Below are 18,018 nucleotides of genomic sequence, written 5' to 3' on the forward strand. Positions count from 1 at the left end.
AGGCAAAATGAAGTTATTTTTACTTATGTTGATTAATTTGGGGGTGTGCTCCATGTCTCCATGGGTAAATCTATTTCCTTGCTGTTAATATCCATGGCAAGTACTGAGAAGATTCCTGAGAGTTCTGGCAAAGACAGGAATTGACAGTTTCCCTGGAGGGTACCATTCTGATGTGAGTTTTTTCATTTTGGAAAAGCCTTCATGTGCTTCACAAGGCAGTGGAGAACCAGGTTCCACAAGGTTCTGGGGGCAGTGAGTGAGGTCACAGGTCAAATGAGAAGGTCTTGGCGATCCCTGTGAGACACAGGGGAGATGGCTGACCATCGGTCACGGTCATGGCAGACTGTCTTTTGCGTTGCCTGGCTGCACTGTTGGTGGCATCGTTCCTTCCTAGCCAGTCAGTGCATGAACCGACTAGCATAGTGATGAGTCTGAACCCTAGAAGCACAGCCATTTCACTGCTCCATGGTCAAGTGGCTACACATTAGGGTGTGTTCTTACATTGCCCCTAAAATGAAATAGTCGTTTCCTATGATGGATCAAAAAGTTATTAATGCGAGTGACAAAGGAAAGGCACCCCAAGGAGAGAAAAAGCAGCAAGCCCCTAAACACTGCCCCTTGGTGCTAAGTGACGCAGGCATGTGGGGAAGCCCGGCTCTCTTCTCGGACAACTAAGAAGGCGCTGAGTGCCTGACATTTGTTGTGCTCTACGCTCTTGACCCTGCCCTGGAGAGTTGACGCCCGCGTAAGTGCCCACCACTTCCAGGGACTGAGGGAAGCCCTCAGGCACCAGGACTTCACAATCAGTCATGGGAAAAGCGAGCAGCCCCCAGTCTGAGCAGATTCCAGACACATGGTTCTGCATGCCACAGGGGACAGCCAGCATAGAGAGAGAAATATGGACATGTGAGGGCCAGTCAAGGACAAAGGACAATGAGATAAAGACAGAAAGTTACCATTTTATTAGTCTTTAGGTACTTGGCCAAGAAATAGAGGCGTGATGGGGTAAATGCAGGTTGTAGACTCTGGGTTCCTCCAGCTTCAGTTTACTAATACATCGCTGGTGGCTACTGGTTTTTAAACCAAGGTTTGAAAGCAAATCATTCTTACCTCCCTGCCTGCCACACACACACACACACACACACACACACACACACACACACACGTGTTTTGTCTTCTTAGATGGTTCTTAATCTAGGGGTTGCAAATGCAGAATGGTCTGGCTCCAACTTACCGGGATGCTGATAGAAGCAGCTCTTCTTAGGGAAGAGCAGTGGAGGGCCACCCCCATCTGTCTGGCAGCCGGTCATCAGAGGTCGTTTTCCTCTGGGCCTGGGCCATTAGAGGCAGAGACCAGGCAGTGAAGGTACAGGTGGGCGCTGACCGCAGAGCCCGCCTGAAAAGGGAATTAGCTCGTCTGTCTTCTCATACTGAGTTGCAACAGTCGACACTCGATCAGCAGTGGCCACGTAGCATGTGACATTTTTTGTGAAGAAAAATTAGCCTCCAGCCAAGGCAATCAGGCAAGTCAAGATACCAGAGAAAAGTCAAGTTCTCATTTGGAAACCTTAGGGAAAGACTGGCTGAACACGGGGGAAGAAGCTTTTTCATCAAGTCTTTCTTAATGGCAGTCTCGGGGCATCTTCCTCATGGGAATTTCTAACGTCATCAGATCTCTATCTCTGTGGTGGAACTCAGTTCTGAAATTCCACTGCTGTCTTTCTTTGACAAACTGCCTTGGTCTAATTATTTCTATCTGAAGAATTACTGCTACATAGAACTTAATTTTCCCACTACCCAGTCGCTAACCATTTTGATTTCAACACACTTTAATTTAGTTGCTCACTAGGATGTTCCCTGAAATTCCATATCTCTTTCATAGCTGCATGGGTTTTTGCCAAGCGATTTTTCTTCCTGAGAGGTAAATCTGCTTTTATTAGCCCTCTACCCTTGGCGTTAGCTGCAGCCCCGACGTAAGCCGCTCTGTAGGTGTCCCCTTCAAAGCCACCGCTGACCACAAGGCTCTCTGCTCCAATGACAAGAGCTTTTTTTCTCCTTGTTAAAGGTGGTGGCAGTGATGGAGGAGGTCCTGGCAGAGACCTAGGCTGTACTCAGGTTGAGAGCTATAGCCTCTCACTGATGGCTGTGGCAAGATCACGGACCCCAAAACGGGCTACCCCTGACCTGTGTGTCACATATTTCCAAGGCAGATCCAGACAACAACCACTGAAAGCATCTCTATAGCTTTCAAATTTTTAAATATTTGATTTTTTAGTGGTATTTCACTGGCGCAAGGTTCGCAGACCCTGTCCTGCTCCCTGGCGGGGACAGGGGGAAGGGGGGAATATGCCAGGGAGCTCCTACTTATTCTACACATCTTGCCAGACTAGAGGCAAGATCAATAGGGTCTTCCCCACTGATTCGTCAAGCTCCTTCCCTTGGCTGTGGTTTCACTGGATAGTAGGAACAGACAGTGAGAATTTCATTCATCTATATAGCTTTTTAAAAAAAATTCCAGTATAATGAACATACAGTGTTATATTAGCTTCTGGTACACAATGTGGTGATTCAACAATTCCATACATTTCTCAGTGCTCATCATAAATGTGCTCTTATTCCCCTTCACCTACGTCACCCATCCGTCCACCAACCTCCCCTCTGGTAGCCATCAGTTTGTTCTCTGTATTTGAGCAGGGTTTTTTTTTTTTTTTTTTTTTGTCTTTTTTTCTTTGTTCATTTGTTTCTTAAATTACACATATGAGTGACATCATATGGTATTTGTCTTTCTTTGTCTGACTTATTTCACTTAGCATTATACCCTCTAGGTCCATCCACGTTGTTGCAAATGGCAGGATCTCATTCTTTTTTATGGCTGGCATCTCTGTAGCTTTAGGTGTAAGGAGTGATACTGTTTAGATGGCGGAGCAGTGGCTGTGGAGGATCTGGGGGCATCCCCGCCAGGAGTTATCAAGATTCCTGCTCTACTTAAACATCTGCTTCCTCATAGGCTTGCTCAGTTTAGGTGACAACTATGCCAGACAGAAGATTGGGCAGTCTTGAATTTCAGCTTCATCCGCTGTAGAATGGCCAAGCGAATTAGCCTCCATACACGGAACAGTCATTCTCTTCTTCTGCTTTTGATTAACTCCTCATTTTCTTTCCTAAGTCAGCTCGGGTATTATCTCTTGGTTGATCTCCCTGCAAGTGAGAAGTAAGCATTCTTGCTTCTGCAAAAAAATTAATTTGGGGACACTGTTTTGCATCTCCTTATTTCTATGTAGGTCTCCTCTCCTAGATCATTGGCTGCTGGAGGTCAATGCTCAAGTATTGCTAGTCTTTCCATTTCTGGTGTCTACCACAGGGACTGTGGACACATATTGTAATAAATAGTTGTAAATAAAACTAATTTACTTAATCAGGCCTTCTTGATAGCTTGGTATCATTCTTTTGAAAGGAGACAAAGCATGGAAGACTGACTCCATATGTAAAATAATTTCCCCTATCACATTATCCCCAACACACACATTCACACACAATTTGACTGTGGGCACAGGAAAGGTACATTTTATGATGATGAGCAATGACATAATCAAACACGAGAATGAAGACTTCCTGTACAAACAGACAGTGTTACCTGTGAATGGGCTGTCTGCTTGTAACTACCCTCCTAGAGTTGAAAGCCACCCTTCTACATCCCTGTACCTGTGAATATGCTCAGGAATCTCCTGATTCCCTTAATGAAGTCCCCTAATGAAGTGGCTTCCTCACAACACCTGGCTTAGTACTCCATGGAGACTAAAGAGCCTTAACAAAAGTTAAAAACCAGCATTCTCTCCCCTCTCTGACAACTTATACAGAAGACTGGCTTTTTCTCCAACCTGTTGCTGGGTGGTGATATGGCATCACCGAGCCGGCCACAACAAAGTCCAACATAATGGCCTTGTTAAAAGAAATCAAGCAGGCAGACTAATGCTAACTGGATAAACTGCAATATTTACATACAGTGGGGAGCACACATACTGACCTCTTAAATTGTTCATGCACAGTGATTTTAATTCAGGTGTAGTTTGATCTTTCAGATTCTTGCTCCCTTCATGGTTGAAAGGCTTTCCATATTCATCTAACAGTAATATGCATAATCTGTCAAAGCAGAAACTTGTTCTATTGCTTGCTGTAGCCTGTAGTTTATGCTACATTCAGCTAAAAAGGTGTGAGAGTTCATCAGTGAACAGGGTAGTTGAGAAAACCCTTTGAGGAGGCAGCAGAGTTGATCAAAGCTTTTCAGGTCATCTCACAGGTACATTTTATGTGTTCTTGATTCACAGAAACGGGAGAGACTTCAGGGAGCATAGATGGCAGTCACTTGCCTTTGGGCCAGGCCAGAGAACACTGTGAAGTACATGGATGCACATGCCATTCAAGAAAGGAGATTCCATTACCAACATCAATCAACTGTAATTGTAATAACCTTCCTTAATAGAAAGATCTTTCTTACATCTGACCAACATTTTTCATAGTGCAATTTCTCTGCTGAGTTATTTTTTTCATAGTGGAGATGAAATAAATCATTCATCACCTTCTTTATTACATATCAAATGTATATTACACTCTCCTAGCCCCTGCTAGGCATTGTTTCCATTCTCCTCTCACTTCCAATGCAGTGATCATCTCTATTATTGTCACAATCCCTGCCAAGTTCCCCAGATCTACAAATATCAACTTTTGGAGCACATCATTTACCAGCGTTCAGTAGCATGAGTAATGAGGTGGTGACTGCTTCGTCCCAGAGTGTTATATAGGGTGAATGATTTTCCAAATTGGATTTGCTTTAAGAAACCAACATTTATTTAAACATCCATCATGTGACAAGCACAGTGCTGATTTGTGTGGCTTGTGAGCTATGTTTCCTTTAGATCATTCTGCCAGAATAAAATTAATTCAACCTGGAGAGGTGGAGGGGCCGGTGCAGGCTTCGCAGGGCTGGGGGTGGGGGATTGCAGATATGAAACCACTGTGGCAAAGCAGAGGAAGGCGTTCATGTGTGTTTCTTATCATGTCTTTGGCTTTGGTCTCCAGTGGCTGTTGTACATAATTTCCTTTATCACCATGGAACTGAAGAACATTGGGCTGAAAGAATAGAAGGTCATCTGACCAAGTCCACAATATCAGGCATGGTGATTGCTTATCATTCAGAAATGATCTCAGCTCCACCCCTTACTACTAGTGGGATTTGGGGGAATTTGTCTAACCTCTGTGTACCTCTGTTTCCCTTTTTATGAAGTGGGACTATTCATGAGTACCTTACAGTATTTCCATGAGGATAGAGTGAGACAATGCCAAGTGCTTGGTACATGATAGCTATTATTTTATACAGCTGTCTACTTGCTACTTAGAGTTTTCTAGGAATGGAGTCACTGTATCTATTTTCTTGCTTTCCAGTATTTTTTCAGTCAGGTGACCATGATACCTTCCTTATACTCAACTGAAACCTGTCCCGTTTAAGGTGCTTTTTGTTGTAGTTGTTGACTTCCTTCCATGTCCTTTAGGGAGAGTTAGTCAAATATTTGAGTACTAGGCACAATCATAGGTAACTTTACATATACTATACATACCTTACCCCATTTTGAGTACTAGGCACATTTGAGTACTAGGCACACTTAAGTACTAGGTACAAGCTATACATATACTATACCTACCTTATCCCATTGAATCCATATTCCCTCCTCTGCCTCTGAAATCATATCACAGGTGGGAGAACCAAGTCTCAGAGGTGTCAAGGAAGGCCCCTGAGAGCACACACACAGAGCCTGGATTCTAACCCAATCTTTCTCCCCTTTTCTCTGTTATGTGGCCCCCAAATACATATCTAGTTTCTCTTCTGTAGACTACATTATCCTTTTTATTTCCAATTTAGCTATCAACCCTCTGATAAGAAAAGCTGAATAAAAATCCCATTTTGGAAACATAAACCACGTTACCTATTTCAAATTCTTTTTGGGATGAATAACAACAATGATGATGTTGGGTTACATGTAAAAGGTGTGTTTTAAATATGAGTGGAAAATTAAACCAATGATTAGTAGTAGCAGGTCCAAATTATTTCAGATTTGGTTAGTTTTGACCAAGTTAGAACGATTAATATTTTCCATCTCATCACACCTTTACTTACAGGTTAACAGGCTTTAACTCAACATGATCCTGGTGGTAGGAGCGTGCATCAAGTCCACCTATGAAATCAACTGCAAATACAACACAGCCCGATGTGAATAAATGTGTAAATGAAAACACACAGAACACTAGGTGTTTAAAGTAGAACACATAAAAATAATATTAACAAAAAAAATCTGTCTACCACAAATGGAAAAATATGTGTTCAATATAAAAGACTGCTAAAAACAAGATCAATGGTCAAAAAATAGGGAAATTTTAAGAAACACATAAAGAGCTTGGGATCTTAAGGACTGGAAAATCAAAGTTGTTATTGACTTTCGTGAAAAATGAAGTAACATTAAATAACATTAGATTTTAAATAATGTGTTTGTCCTTAGGCATACGGATATGCCCTTTCCCCCTATATATCAAAAGATATACCTCTCGTCTTGTTGCCAGAATCCAATTTTTTTCTTAAGAATATTTATCGCATCATTAGAAAGACCTTTGAGAAGTCGCATAATCTATGCCCATGCCTTTTGTCCTCAAGCCATCTTTGACAAATGGACATCTGCTTTTTGCAAAGGTTTCATCTCTTCTGTGGTAGCATGGTGCTTGTCTCACCGTCTGTATAGAATCACTGTTCTTGGTGACATTCGTTCTAATTTCTGTTTTGATGACAGTTTCCGTCTTTCTTTTCTAATCCTAATGTCCATCCTAATCTTCTTCTCCCCCCTTTTTTGGTAGTCTATTAAAAATTTTAATTACTTTACCTCCAGCTTTGGTTATATTATGGCACTATAACATTAACAGGTACACAGTCATATAGGAACTCTGAACTCTCGGCAAGTGCGTGTGTGTGTAGGTGCACAGTATGAAAATATTATATCGTAACTTCAGCTCAAGACAGACATTTCAGTAACCTGTGATTTCAAGATGGATGACTTAGCTTAGAAGTTCTAGTGAAGCCTTGACCTACTCTAGCTGTAGTCACTCTTGTCAATTTCTGACTTGCTGTATCCTTTTTCCCCCATTGAAGAAGCTGAGGGAAGTCTGGGTCAATCAAAGCTTCACCAGATCACTGTGTAGACGTGAACTTTGGGGTCCTGTGGGGGTACACAACAACCAGGTGGCAAGGGCCATTGTAATTACCATTACTCCAAGATAATCCCCACAGAGACTAGAGGAGCCTGAGGCTCATCCTTTTCCTACCAGGTCATATAAGTTGCCTGGACACCATGTTAGGGAGAGAGACCGTGAAGGAGGAGTCCGGCTGAGACGCTGGAAAGATTTTCCCAGAAAGTGTAGGCAGTGACTAGGGACCATTTAAATGGTCAGATTGGACTACGTTTTTATCAGGTTAGATATCAGGGTGGGAAATTAGAAGGAAAACCACCCTGATTAAAAGTTGAATGAAGATATGATTTATAAGGCACTTCTCAAATTTAAAGAGGGTGTTAAAATTACAAATATATACATTTGTGAATAAAAGGATTCAATTGAAAAATTAAATACAAAATAAACTTTTTTTTATAAAAATAAAGAGCATATATCTGTATACTTTAAAGCAAAATAAAAAGAAAACTTTTTTATATTGATCATTTGAACATTAAAATGTAATATTCACAGAATCATTATTTTTGGTATAAATTCAGGAACTGCTGTGAATCTGCTCCTTAGCCATCTCTGTCTCCAACAGACCAGATCACCAGAATATACATATAATATATATTTTTTCAATCTGGTTTTATTATTTTTATAAATTTATATACAGTCTTATTCACAATTTTTTTATTGTTAGTAAAGTTGAAATTGTTGATACCTTAATCGATTCTGTAAATCATAGTATTTTTAACTACGGAAATAGTCTCCATATAAGGTGCCGATAATCTCCAAGCAAGTTTGCCAAAGAGTGGATATGTGTAATGTTATTTACAGTACTTTCCCAGGTACTGTTATTTTACCTCCATTTAGTGTATCTTTGCCAAACATCTTATAAGACAATAAAATGTGAATTGTATCTATTTATGATTTTTAAAAATCACATATAAATGCTGCACAATTTTTAGGCCCTCTCACAAATCAGCTTCTTTTCATTCTGGTGCAGAATATAAATTTCCTCAATTAAAAATAGGAGCTCTGTCAAAAGAGTCTTTTCTCAAGTCTAGATAGTTCAAGAGGAAATTCTAAAATTGAAAAATTAAATCTTGCATAACATTTGAGCTCTCATTATTTAATTTGCCCAGTTCTCTTCCTTTCGTGAGCATAAATTTCAATGTTCTCCTTTTTATAAGCTCTCAATTACTGCCATTTACTAAAAGCTTCAAAGGATGACTTTTGTGGTGCTTCATTTGTTGAATGATTCAATTTAAAATTTCCGACTGATCTTGAATGAAGTGCAACTAAAATGTAGAAGAGCCATTTATAAAAATGCTCACAACTAATATAGGAAAATTAGATTGATTTACAAAGTACTTCTTTAAAGGATGAAATGTTCCTAACTCTGAAGGATAAAGAGAAGCAAAGGCAGAAAATGTATTCTGTCATTCTGAAGGTTTTTTTGTTTGTTTTCAACATCAACCTCATTAGCAAAATGTTTTCAGGTAAATGCAAATCAAAATCACAAGGAGATACTATGTTATACCCACAAAGATGGCTAGAATAAAAGCATCAGATAATAACAAATGTTGGTGATGGTGTAGAGAAATCTGAACTCTCATACACCGCTGGTCAGATGCAAAATGGTGCCGTCACTTTGCAAAACAATCAGTTCCTAAAATGTTTAAGCAGAGTTACCATATGACCCAGTAACTCTACTCCTAGGTACATACCCAAGAGAAATGAAAATATATGTCCACACAAAAGTGTATACACAAATATTTATAACAGCATGATTCATAATATCCAAATGGTGAAAAAATATTCTAGCTTATCTACCCTAAGGTGTGTATGTATACAAATATAATATATATCTTATATATTCTACGTACATCTCTGTATACATAGAAAATTTGAAAACTAGAGTTTCTCTTTTCATTGGTATATCACTGTAGCGTCATTGGGAGGCAATTACAAATTACCTGTGAGCCTGAATTCCAAATATGTTTCTGCTTCACAAATTTCTTAATTTAATATGAATACTACGCTTTAAAAAACCCACAATATTGTGCTCCACCATTTGTATGATTATCACAAAACGAATAATTTTATCCTTAATATTTACTTAACTGAATTACCGTACCATTGAAAGCAACAGACTACATGTTAGCTTGGACGGAATGAATATTTAAAAACCTTACTTCAATTCTATGAATTGGATTAAAAAAAATAAAACGCTATTCGAAAGCAAATTAATTGGTTTTCCGCTGACAGCATCTGAGGAACTGATAACATGTTGGTATTTTGGCTCCTTGGGAATTGTTTCTTCCACTGCTGGAGACAGCCCATCACCTCAACTTCTGGGTGCCCTGTGCTGACCCTCTGTAGCAGCTATGGGCTGGTGCACTGAGCTGCTGGCAGCCTCCAGTCCTTGCTCACCTCCACCGGCACTGAAAGGAATTAGCCGTATCTGCTACTCCTGCCCAAGCACCTATCTTTTTAATCATTGATGGATCTGCACGCTGTCCTTGGAAGAAAGGTCCTAGGTACACGATATCTGTAAAGATTTGGGGAGAAGACGGGGGTGGTGGTGGTGGTGGTTTTCTTACACACTTAACCATATATTAAAAGAATTCGACTCATTGCTCTTGTATCTCACACATCTTGAGGAGACTTAATGGCAGACGCTTGAGGTGCTATCAGTTCACCCATCCCAGATTATCCTAATACAGTTGCTACTGACAATATTTCACTTGAAAAGCAAAAAAAAATTAAGACAAAGCCTAAGCCAGATAGGATGCCAGGACAACCTATGTAAACAGGGGCTGTTTCAACCAGATCAGGACACATGGTCATCCCAGTGGACCCTTTCTCTGCACATCAGAATTCTAGTGTGAGATAAAATTTTCAAATCTCTAAATTTAAATATTACATATTGGTAAAATTCAAATTATCAAGCTTCTGAACGAGACAAGAGTACAAGAAAATGTAAGGAACAATCACTGAAAAGTAGGTATGTAAGAAATTAAAACCATCAAGAATCCTTTATGGATAAAATGCAGCAGTATGGGTTTTGGGCAACAGAAGCCTACAAGTCCATGAGATGATGACGTTCCTATATAAAAAATTAGTTTTTGATGGATATAGCAATACTTGCCATTGGCCAGAGTGGGAAGATAGTTCAAGTGAAGGAGTAAATTGGAGCATAAATTGAAGGTGAGTTTATAGATTCTTTTTTTTTTAATCTTTTCTTGCTTATTAATTTTGGCGGGGGGGGGGGGGGGGGTTGCAGAGAGAGGAAGACACATAATCCCAACCAGGCTCCAGGCTCTGAGAGGTCAGCACAGAGCCTGATGCCGGGCTCAAAATCACGGATCTTGAGATCACAACCTGAGCCAAAGTCGGATGTTTAACCAACTGAGCCACTCAAGTGCCCCAAGTTTATAGATTCTTAAAGCTTATTTTTTTCCCCTAATGATGTCAAATGCTTTTTAAAAATGAAGAAAATTTTTTTAAAAGATAACCTAACTAAAGACTTAAAAACAATTCAGTAGGAAAGACCTTGGGCTTTTAAGTTCTCAGTAAGGGAGTCATATTATATGATTAATAAAGTAAAGCAACTATGTATTTTAAAATTCACTCTAAGGAGAGAGATGTGAGAAGATGCTTAATGAAGGAATTTCTCCAGGAGAAATAAGATGAATGTCAACAAAACATGAGAAGGAACAAAAAAGGCATAGACTTTCAGAGGTATGAAGAAAAGAGGATTCGAAAGGAAGCATCCATGAAATCTGGAGTTATTCCAGTGAGAACACCACTTGGGGGTCTTTGGCAGAAGAGTGGCCAGGGAAGAGTTGGGAGAGACAGAAGGAAGCACGGGGAGACAAGGGGTGGGTGTTGGGGGAACCGCTTGCTGGGTGACCTCAAGGACAATTAAGTTGAATTCTCTATACTCGGTATAATTAAAGTCTTGAAGTGTAGAACAAAAAATCAGCACAATTAAGAGTTGGCAGCAGCTGTCCAGAAAAGTCAGCTATGCAGAGCGCTGCTTCCTTCACCCGTTCTGGGAAACCGAGGTGTTACTATAAAAGATCCCACAAGGAGAGCCCGCAGCCAGAAAACCCCATTGTTTGCAGCCCTTTGAAATGTATTTCTTGTGCTAACTTCCATCAGCACAGCCAAGTAACTTCTTGGAAGAAATTATGTTACTTGCAACCTGACTCGGACATTGCAAACCTGATTAAGTTGATACACCTGAAGCAGCACATTTGTATAAATATACACCTCAGGCAATGCCATTTCCAGTGAGAGCTCAGGCTATCATTTAATGTCCCAGGTGTAACTATACGCACCAAGTGGGGCGCCTGGGTGGCTCAGTCGGTTAAGCGTCTGACTTCGGCTCAGGTCATGATCCCACCGTTGGTGGGTTCGAGCCCCGCGTCAGGCTCTGTGCTGACAGCTCAGAGCCTGGAGCCTGCTTTGCGTTCTGTGTCTCTTTCTCTGTCCCTCCTCCACTCAAGCTCTCTGTCACTCTCTCAAAATAAATAAATAAACATGGAGAAAATTTAACTATATTCATCAAGCAATTACTAGAATGTAGGTGTTTTGTTTCTGATCCAGCTAAGCGGCATGCTGCCTTGTCACTGACTCGAGAAACACCGAGCTCCTGCCACAAAGCCCTTAGCTCAGAGAAATGAAAAGACTCCGGAAGATGAGGACCAATTAACACACATTTATTCTGAACTTGCTTCCCGGTCTATCACTGTTCCTTCTACTTAGGTATTGGACTGTTCTTTTTATTGTTATTATTATTTTTAACGTTTATTCCTTTTTGAGAGACAGACACAGAGCACTAGCGGGGGAGGGGCACAGAGCTGTCAGCACAGAGCCGGACGTGGGGCTTGAAATCACCAACCAGGAGAGCATGGCCTGAGTTGAAGTGGGAGGCTAAACCGACTGAGCCCTAGACTCAGTCCCTAGACTGTTCTAATAAGCATTGATTTTACAAGTACGATTTTACAGGTCGTAAGGGAGCATTTAAGGCCTTAAAAAGTACAAATATTTGGGACTCTTGAATTGTGGTTTACTTGTTCTGCGATATGAATTCATAAGAGAAAAGCCAGGGTAGAGGCTTGACACCAACTGAATTCACACAGATAAGATTTTGCGGCACCCCACGGCTAACGAGGGCTTTTAGGAAAGACCAGTTGTTTCGGAGGTAGCTGGCAATGAAACTCTGGGCTCCTAGGGCATGAGCTGCTTTGAAGCATCGCTCATCCGCCGTCCCCTATCTGAAGACCCCGAGCTTGCAGAGGGCACGTTGCTCTGTGCAGAATCTCAGGCCGCGGCCGGCCTGCTCATGGCACACCAAGCGGCTGCGGGGGTGCCTCGATGGGTGCGCTGTTGATGCCGAGAGGGTGGCTGGGGCTGTGCTGCTCCCTGCCCCAAACAGCTTTATGCACCTTAAGAGCCCTTCGAACAGACCGATGACACCCAAATGCAAGCTTGGTAGCTATTCATTGTTGTTCTCTTCAGGGTGCAGGAAGTTCAGAATTTCTTGAAACTTTTCAGAAAGCACACTTAACTCAAAAAGGGAAGCATACGGGACCCCTGAGATGCTCAAGGATAAGTCAGCCCCCGGCCGGGAAGGCAGAGTCCTCAGTGTTAGAGGTGGTGCCGTCCAGATTAGAGCTTTTCACCATTTTTCCCTCTTCCTGTCTGGAAATAGCCATGTAGAATAATAGACTCTTCTCGCCTGTCTTGTCCCCCTCTGTCTCAGGTACGGGCATGGAGAACTGATAGAGCTCATTGTCACTGCTGGCAACTTGGTCTGGAAAACACTGGGAGCGGTCAGGGGGAGATGCTGGAGGGTCTGGAAGCATCTCCAAGTATGTCCAGGACTTCCAGCCTCCTTGTCCTAGGGAGGGGGAGGGAAAGCAATAAGAGACCAGTAGACTTCAGCATGCCTTGGGCAGATGTAGGGACTCTACAAACGCTCTGTAGTTTCCGGTGGTCATTCCAAGAGCTTTAGTTCCAAAATGTATGTGTCCTGAGAAAGTACCTGCGGTCATTCTGGTTTTCTTGGTTCCCTCATCCTCCTCCATAATTGTCTTCTTTCCACTTTGCTACGAAAGGTATTTATCTCAGCCATCAGGAATCTTATCTTGGTGCACTATCCTGGAGGGTATCATTCTCTAGGTCACTAAACAAAATGACAGGTATAATTTCACATGATGATGGAGTAATAGCTACTAATGACAATGGCTCTAAGTTTTTGCTTTCAAACAATCTTGTAATAAATTTTAGTACTTTAACAATAATTTTCGGTACTAGATCACTGGGTACTTTTTAACATATATCTCAGGCACTTTACCTATAATTTCACTCTTCTCCACCTTCCTTCTTCCCTGCTTTATTTTCTCTGTTGTGCTTATTACTGTTTACCATGCTGTATTATATGTTTCAATTAAAAAAAATCTTATTTGTTGTCTGACTCCCTCACTACAATTTAAACTTTATGGGATAAGAATTTTTGTCTGATCTTGTCTGATTTTGTTCACTGCTATATCCTCAGTTCCTAAAACAGTGCCTGGTAAAAGGTATGCCTTCAAAAATATTTGGGGAAGAAAGGAATCAAAAGAATTGAGAGACACTGCTGTAATTAAATTCCTTCCATTCTCATATTTTTTTCCTGTAAACAAGGTTTCTATAATTACAACATTAGCATCAAATATTGAAAGTACCTGAGGTAGCCTGTCTCATCCTAGCAGTAACTAATACTCATCCATGAATACACGAACTAATTGGAAAAAAAAAACCAAAACACACTCCATTCGTTTCATTAAGAGGTACTCTTCCATTAAATGTTTCATTTTATGTTTAAGTATTTCTTTGCATAGGGTTATAGTTGCAATTATTGGCTATCAACATTACTGAGCAAATGTAAACATATTGTACATATTGATGAATATATTGATGAATACATTTATGTTTGCTCAGTCATGTTGGTGGCCAATAACTGTAAGCAAAACCTCATCCAAAGACAAACTTTGACACTTAAAATCTGGTCACAGGAAAAAATTAAATTTTTATTTATGGGACTAAATCTAAACCGATCTGCAAGTCCTTTACACTGAGCACAACAAAACATATTGAAAGAAATTAAAGGTGTCTTAAACAAATGGAAGAATAGAAAACATTCATGGATTGTAAAACTCAATGCTATAAAGATATCATTTGATCTGTGGATCAACTAATCTACAGATTCAAAGCAAACTCAATAAAACTTTCAGCAGTTTAATGAAGATGCTGACTCTAAAATGTATATGAAAAGGCAAAGACTCAAGATGAGTTAAGACAATCTTAAAGAAGGACAAACCATCAAATGTCCTAATTTTGGGGTTAAGATTGATAACTGGACTATACAAATTGAGAACTTTTATTCCTAAAAAGATAACATCCATTGAAAATAAAATTGCCAGGTATAGATAAGTTTTCATTGTAGAGATATATGATAGAATAAGAAAAAAAATTAAGAATAAACATATTACATTAAGACAGAATTCTATGGGTCAAGTGGAATGGAGGTACAAGTTCCAAAAGAAACTGGCACAACTTAAAATTCCAACTGTTAATTATTTAGGTACTTTTTAAATGGATGATTATGGCATTAAATTGCTATGCCATTTAGATTCCATGGGATACATTCAAAAGAGTAATGCCTCAGTTTTATTACGGTCATGATTTGTAACACATCAATTTTTCTAAGTTGGAATTTCACGTCTCCTCTCTCCATGGTTCTGAGTGAGGCTTGGCTACAAGAGACTTTTGTGTGGAAGATACGGCAGACATAAGGGAAGCAGAAGTTACTGTGCTCAGGAAGTTGATCTAGAGTCCCAGGCTCCCCTGTGGCGGACAGACAAGAGCGAGATCTGGTTGGCACAGTGGGATCAGCGAACAGTTCAGTGGATGCCCAGCCCTGCCCCTCACAGCTGGCAGCACCACATCAACCTTGACCTCAGAATCCCTGCTGGGAGGACAGCCCTCCCTGACCTCCTGTCTGATGTGCCAGAGAAATCACTGAAATGGCTGAGTTTTCTTGGACGTGCCTACCATGAGGAAGAAACGCTAAGTCTGGTTTGGTGACAGTAAAGAAAGTCACATTTTTGTCACATCGTTTTGGGGGTGAGGTAGAGAAGAAGTTTGTTTTCATAATTTTGTAGTATTTGAATTGGATCTTGAAATTCTGTTATTTTAATGATAAATTTTGCATATTGAGTGTCCTGTGCTAAATAAAAGCAGACAATTGATTTGGAGCAAGATCATTGGGTGTGTTACTTTATATATGACTCCCTGTATCCACTTAAATTTTAATAGGTTAGCCCATTATTTTTCTCCACAGTGTGCAAGTAATTTATATTCTCACTCAATATTTAAATATGAATGTTCTGGTTTTAATCTAGTGAGTGAGCAATGTCTCTTTCTTTACCAAATTATGAAGAATTTACTTGTTATCCTTGTTGGAAAGAAAAGCACAATTGCATGTTGGAAAGCACATGGACTTTGGCACTCGAAATATCAAGGTCAAACCTAAGTTCTGCTTCTTACAGATTAGTAGTGAGTTGAGGAAATTCTCAGGGCATCTAGAAAACAATGACCACCTCAGTGTGGTTGCCCGAGATGAGCTAATGGCCTTGGAGGGCTGGCACGGGAAAATCATGCAGCAAACGGTAGGTTGCTATAGATATTATTTGCATATTTATCTTGTTCTCATGATACATTCCCATCAACTATTGATTTCTGAAATTCCAGAAGCTTTGTGTAACTTAAGATAACAATGATTTGTGAGAATTCCTACATTCTCTTTCCCCTATTCTCTATAAGAATGTCTGTCCTTGAGGAACTTGCATTGGATTTTGAGTTTAGTTTGATTTTCTCATATTTAGAAAGAGTAGCTACTTTGGAGGAGGGAAAATTGGTTGGTCTGCCACACTTTGAAGCCTGAGATTCCACCTTTTATGAGCATTTTTTAAATTATTCTGGAAAAGTTAAGCTTCCTCACATAAAGACATGGAGCAAGAAAGAAAATAACGCTCAGCGGAAGTAGAACTTGTGGAGTTAACTGCCATGGGAGCGTAGCGCTCCCTCTCTGCAGCGCTGGTGATAAGTCGTCCAGGAGTGTAGATCCAGGGCCCAGGACCCACCCAGTACACACGTGACAACCTCCATCACCATTTGTTTGGCTTTTGACTGGCATTGCTTTTATTCTCTCCTCCTTTTTCCCCCACAGTAGCCCAAACCTTGGGGGGGAGAGCTCTGTTTTTTTCTTGGCATTTCAAATCATTCCATGGGATTCTTTGTAAATATATCTACAAAATGCAAAACGCACAAAGTGACTTCTTCCTAATGTTTTCGGCATTATTCCTTTAGATGCGTATTCTAGTTGTTCTGCAAGGATCCCAAGGACCGTCTTTAGCATTTTGTCTTTGAATCTTCCACGGGGGAACTTGGTTGCAGTGTCCCTACAGGGTGCTTTGATAGTAGTCATCTAGAACTGCAGCTTCTCTCCTCGCTCTGAGTTGCAAGAGTTGTATCACCTTTGTAAAGATGCCCGTAACGTACCTGCTTCCACTATCCTACCCCCTCAACACACACACACACACACACACACACACACACACACACACTTTTTATAGTTTGTTTTTCTCATATTTTGAAAGAAAGTACATAATTTTTTCCCCCTTTCTTACTTTAGGCTTCATCTTTAATAGCACATTTTCTATTCTTTTTAAAGTTACTCAGCTCTTTCAAAGCCACACAGGTTGCGCTCTGTTTTGCCATCACAGGTTACTGTTACCCCTTCGGTTAATCTTCATCAGTAGCTCAGTAATTGGACGCAACGGCTGCTCACTGTTTTCAACCACAGTCTGGCTCTACTGAAGGCCCTTTCAATTTTTGTGGTTTTTCAAATACTATCTGTTCAGAATCACTGGTGGCTGATGGCCGCTATGTCACTATACTGCTGGGCTTGTTCAGAGGAACCTTTTACTCTAGGGAAAACAAGATAAAAAAGAATCCTGAAAACACCATCCTTTTTATTTTTCTTTGGCTGCCTTTCCAGCTTCTGTTGTTTTCCTGGGTCCAGATCTCTAGAATCAGATGTTCCCATAATCAGTGCTGACAGTTGCTTCCCACTTGAAAATTTTCTAGGAGTAGGTAATATTTAATGGAATAATGAATTTCTAAAACCTCTTTGGGGCCAATAAAGCAGAATGGAATGGCCGAGAGGAAAACTAATGCTCAAAAATGTAAGGACTAAAAACAGTTCTAAGAATTTGTCTAAACAGTTATAACTTTTTCCCAGGTAATTAATCTTTTCCTTAGTTATCCAGTTTTTCCCCCAGTCTGTATTTGTCATTCTCATCTAAATCTAGCTAATCAAGGGGTGCCTGGGCGGCTCAGTTGGTTAAGCATCTGACTTTGGCCCAGGTCATGATCTCAGGGTTCATGGGTTCAAGCCCCGCATTGGGGTCTGTGCTGACAGCTCAGAGCCTGGAGCCTACTTCAGATTCTGTGTCTCTCTCTCTCTCTGCCCCTCCCCCACTCATGCTCTGTCTCTCAAAAGTAAATAAACGTCAAAAAAAAAAAAAAAAACCGAATGTAGCCAATCAAGTCACAAATACCTGTTCACTTTAATGTCTGTCTAGAATTCTTTTTTATTGTCTGTGTCTACAATTTTGAATAGTATTATTTTTTTTAATGGCTTCTATT

The 18,018-nt window shown here is 40.4% G+C and overlaps 1 protein-coding gene across 4 annotated transcripts in view; it reads right to left on the reverse strand.

Moving 5' to 3' along the window:
• Positions 1–18,018, reverse strand: part of NKAIN3 (sodium/potassium transporting ATPase interacting 3) — a 611,410-nt gene that overhangs the window by 7,229 nt on the left and 586,163 nt on the right. Inside the window, exons 6-7 of one of the 4 annotated variants that reach the window (XM_086695771.1) lie at positions 6,178–6,239; positions 3,863–3,871 (exon numbers count right to left, since the gene is read on the reverse strand). The exons of 1 other annotated variant lie outside the window; for it this stretch is intronic. In XM_086695771.1, the coding sequence (XP_086551897.1) occupies positions 3,863–3,871; positions 6,178–6,239 (71 nt within the window). Of the gene's footprint in view, positions 1–1,234; positions 1,397–3,862; positions 3,872–6,169; positions 6,240–18,018 lie in introns of all 4 variants that reach the window. 2 more of the 4 variants (XM_086695767.1, XM_086695768.1) reach the window with 2 other exon arrangements.

This window comes from Puma concolor, chromosome F2, assembly GCF_028749965.1.
Source record: "Puma concolor isolate L17-30 chromosome F2, mPumCon1.1.hap2, whole genome shotgun sequence".
Lineage (NCBI taxonomy): Eukaryota > Metazoa > Chordata > Mammalia > Carnivora > Felidae > Puma > Puma concolor.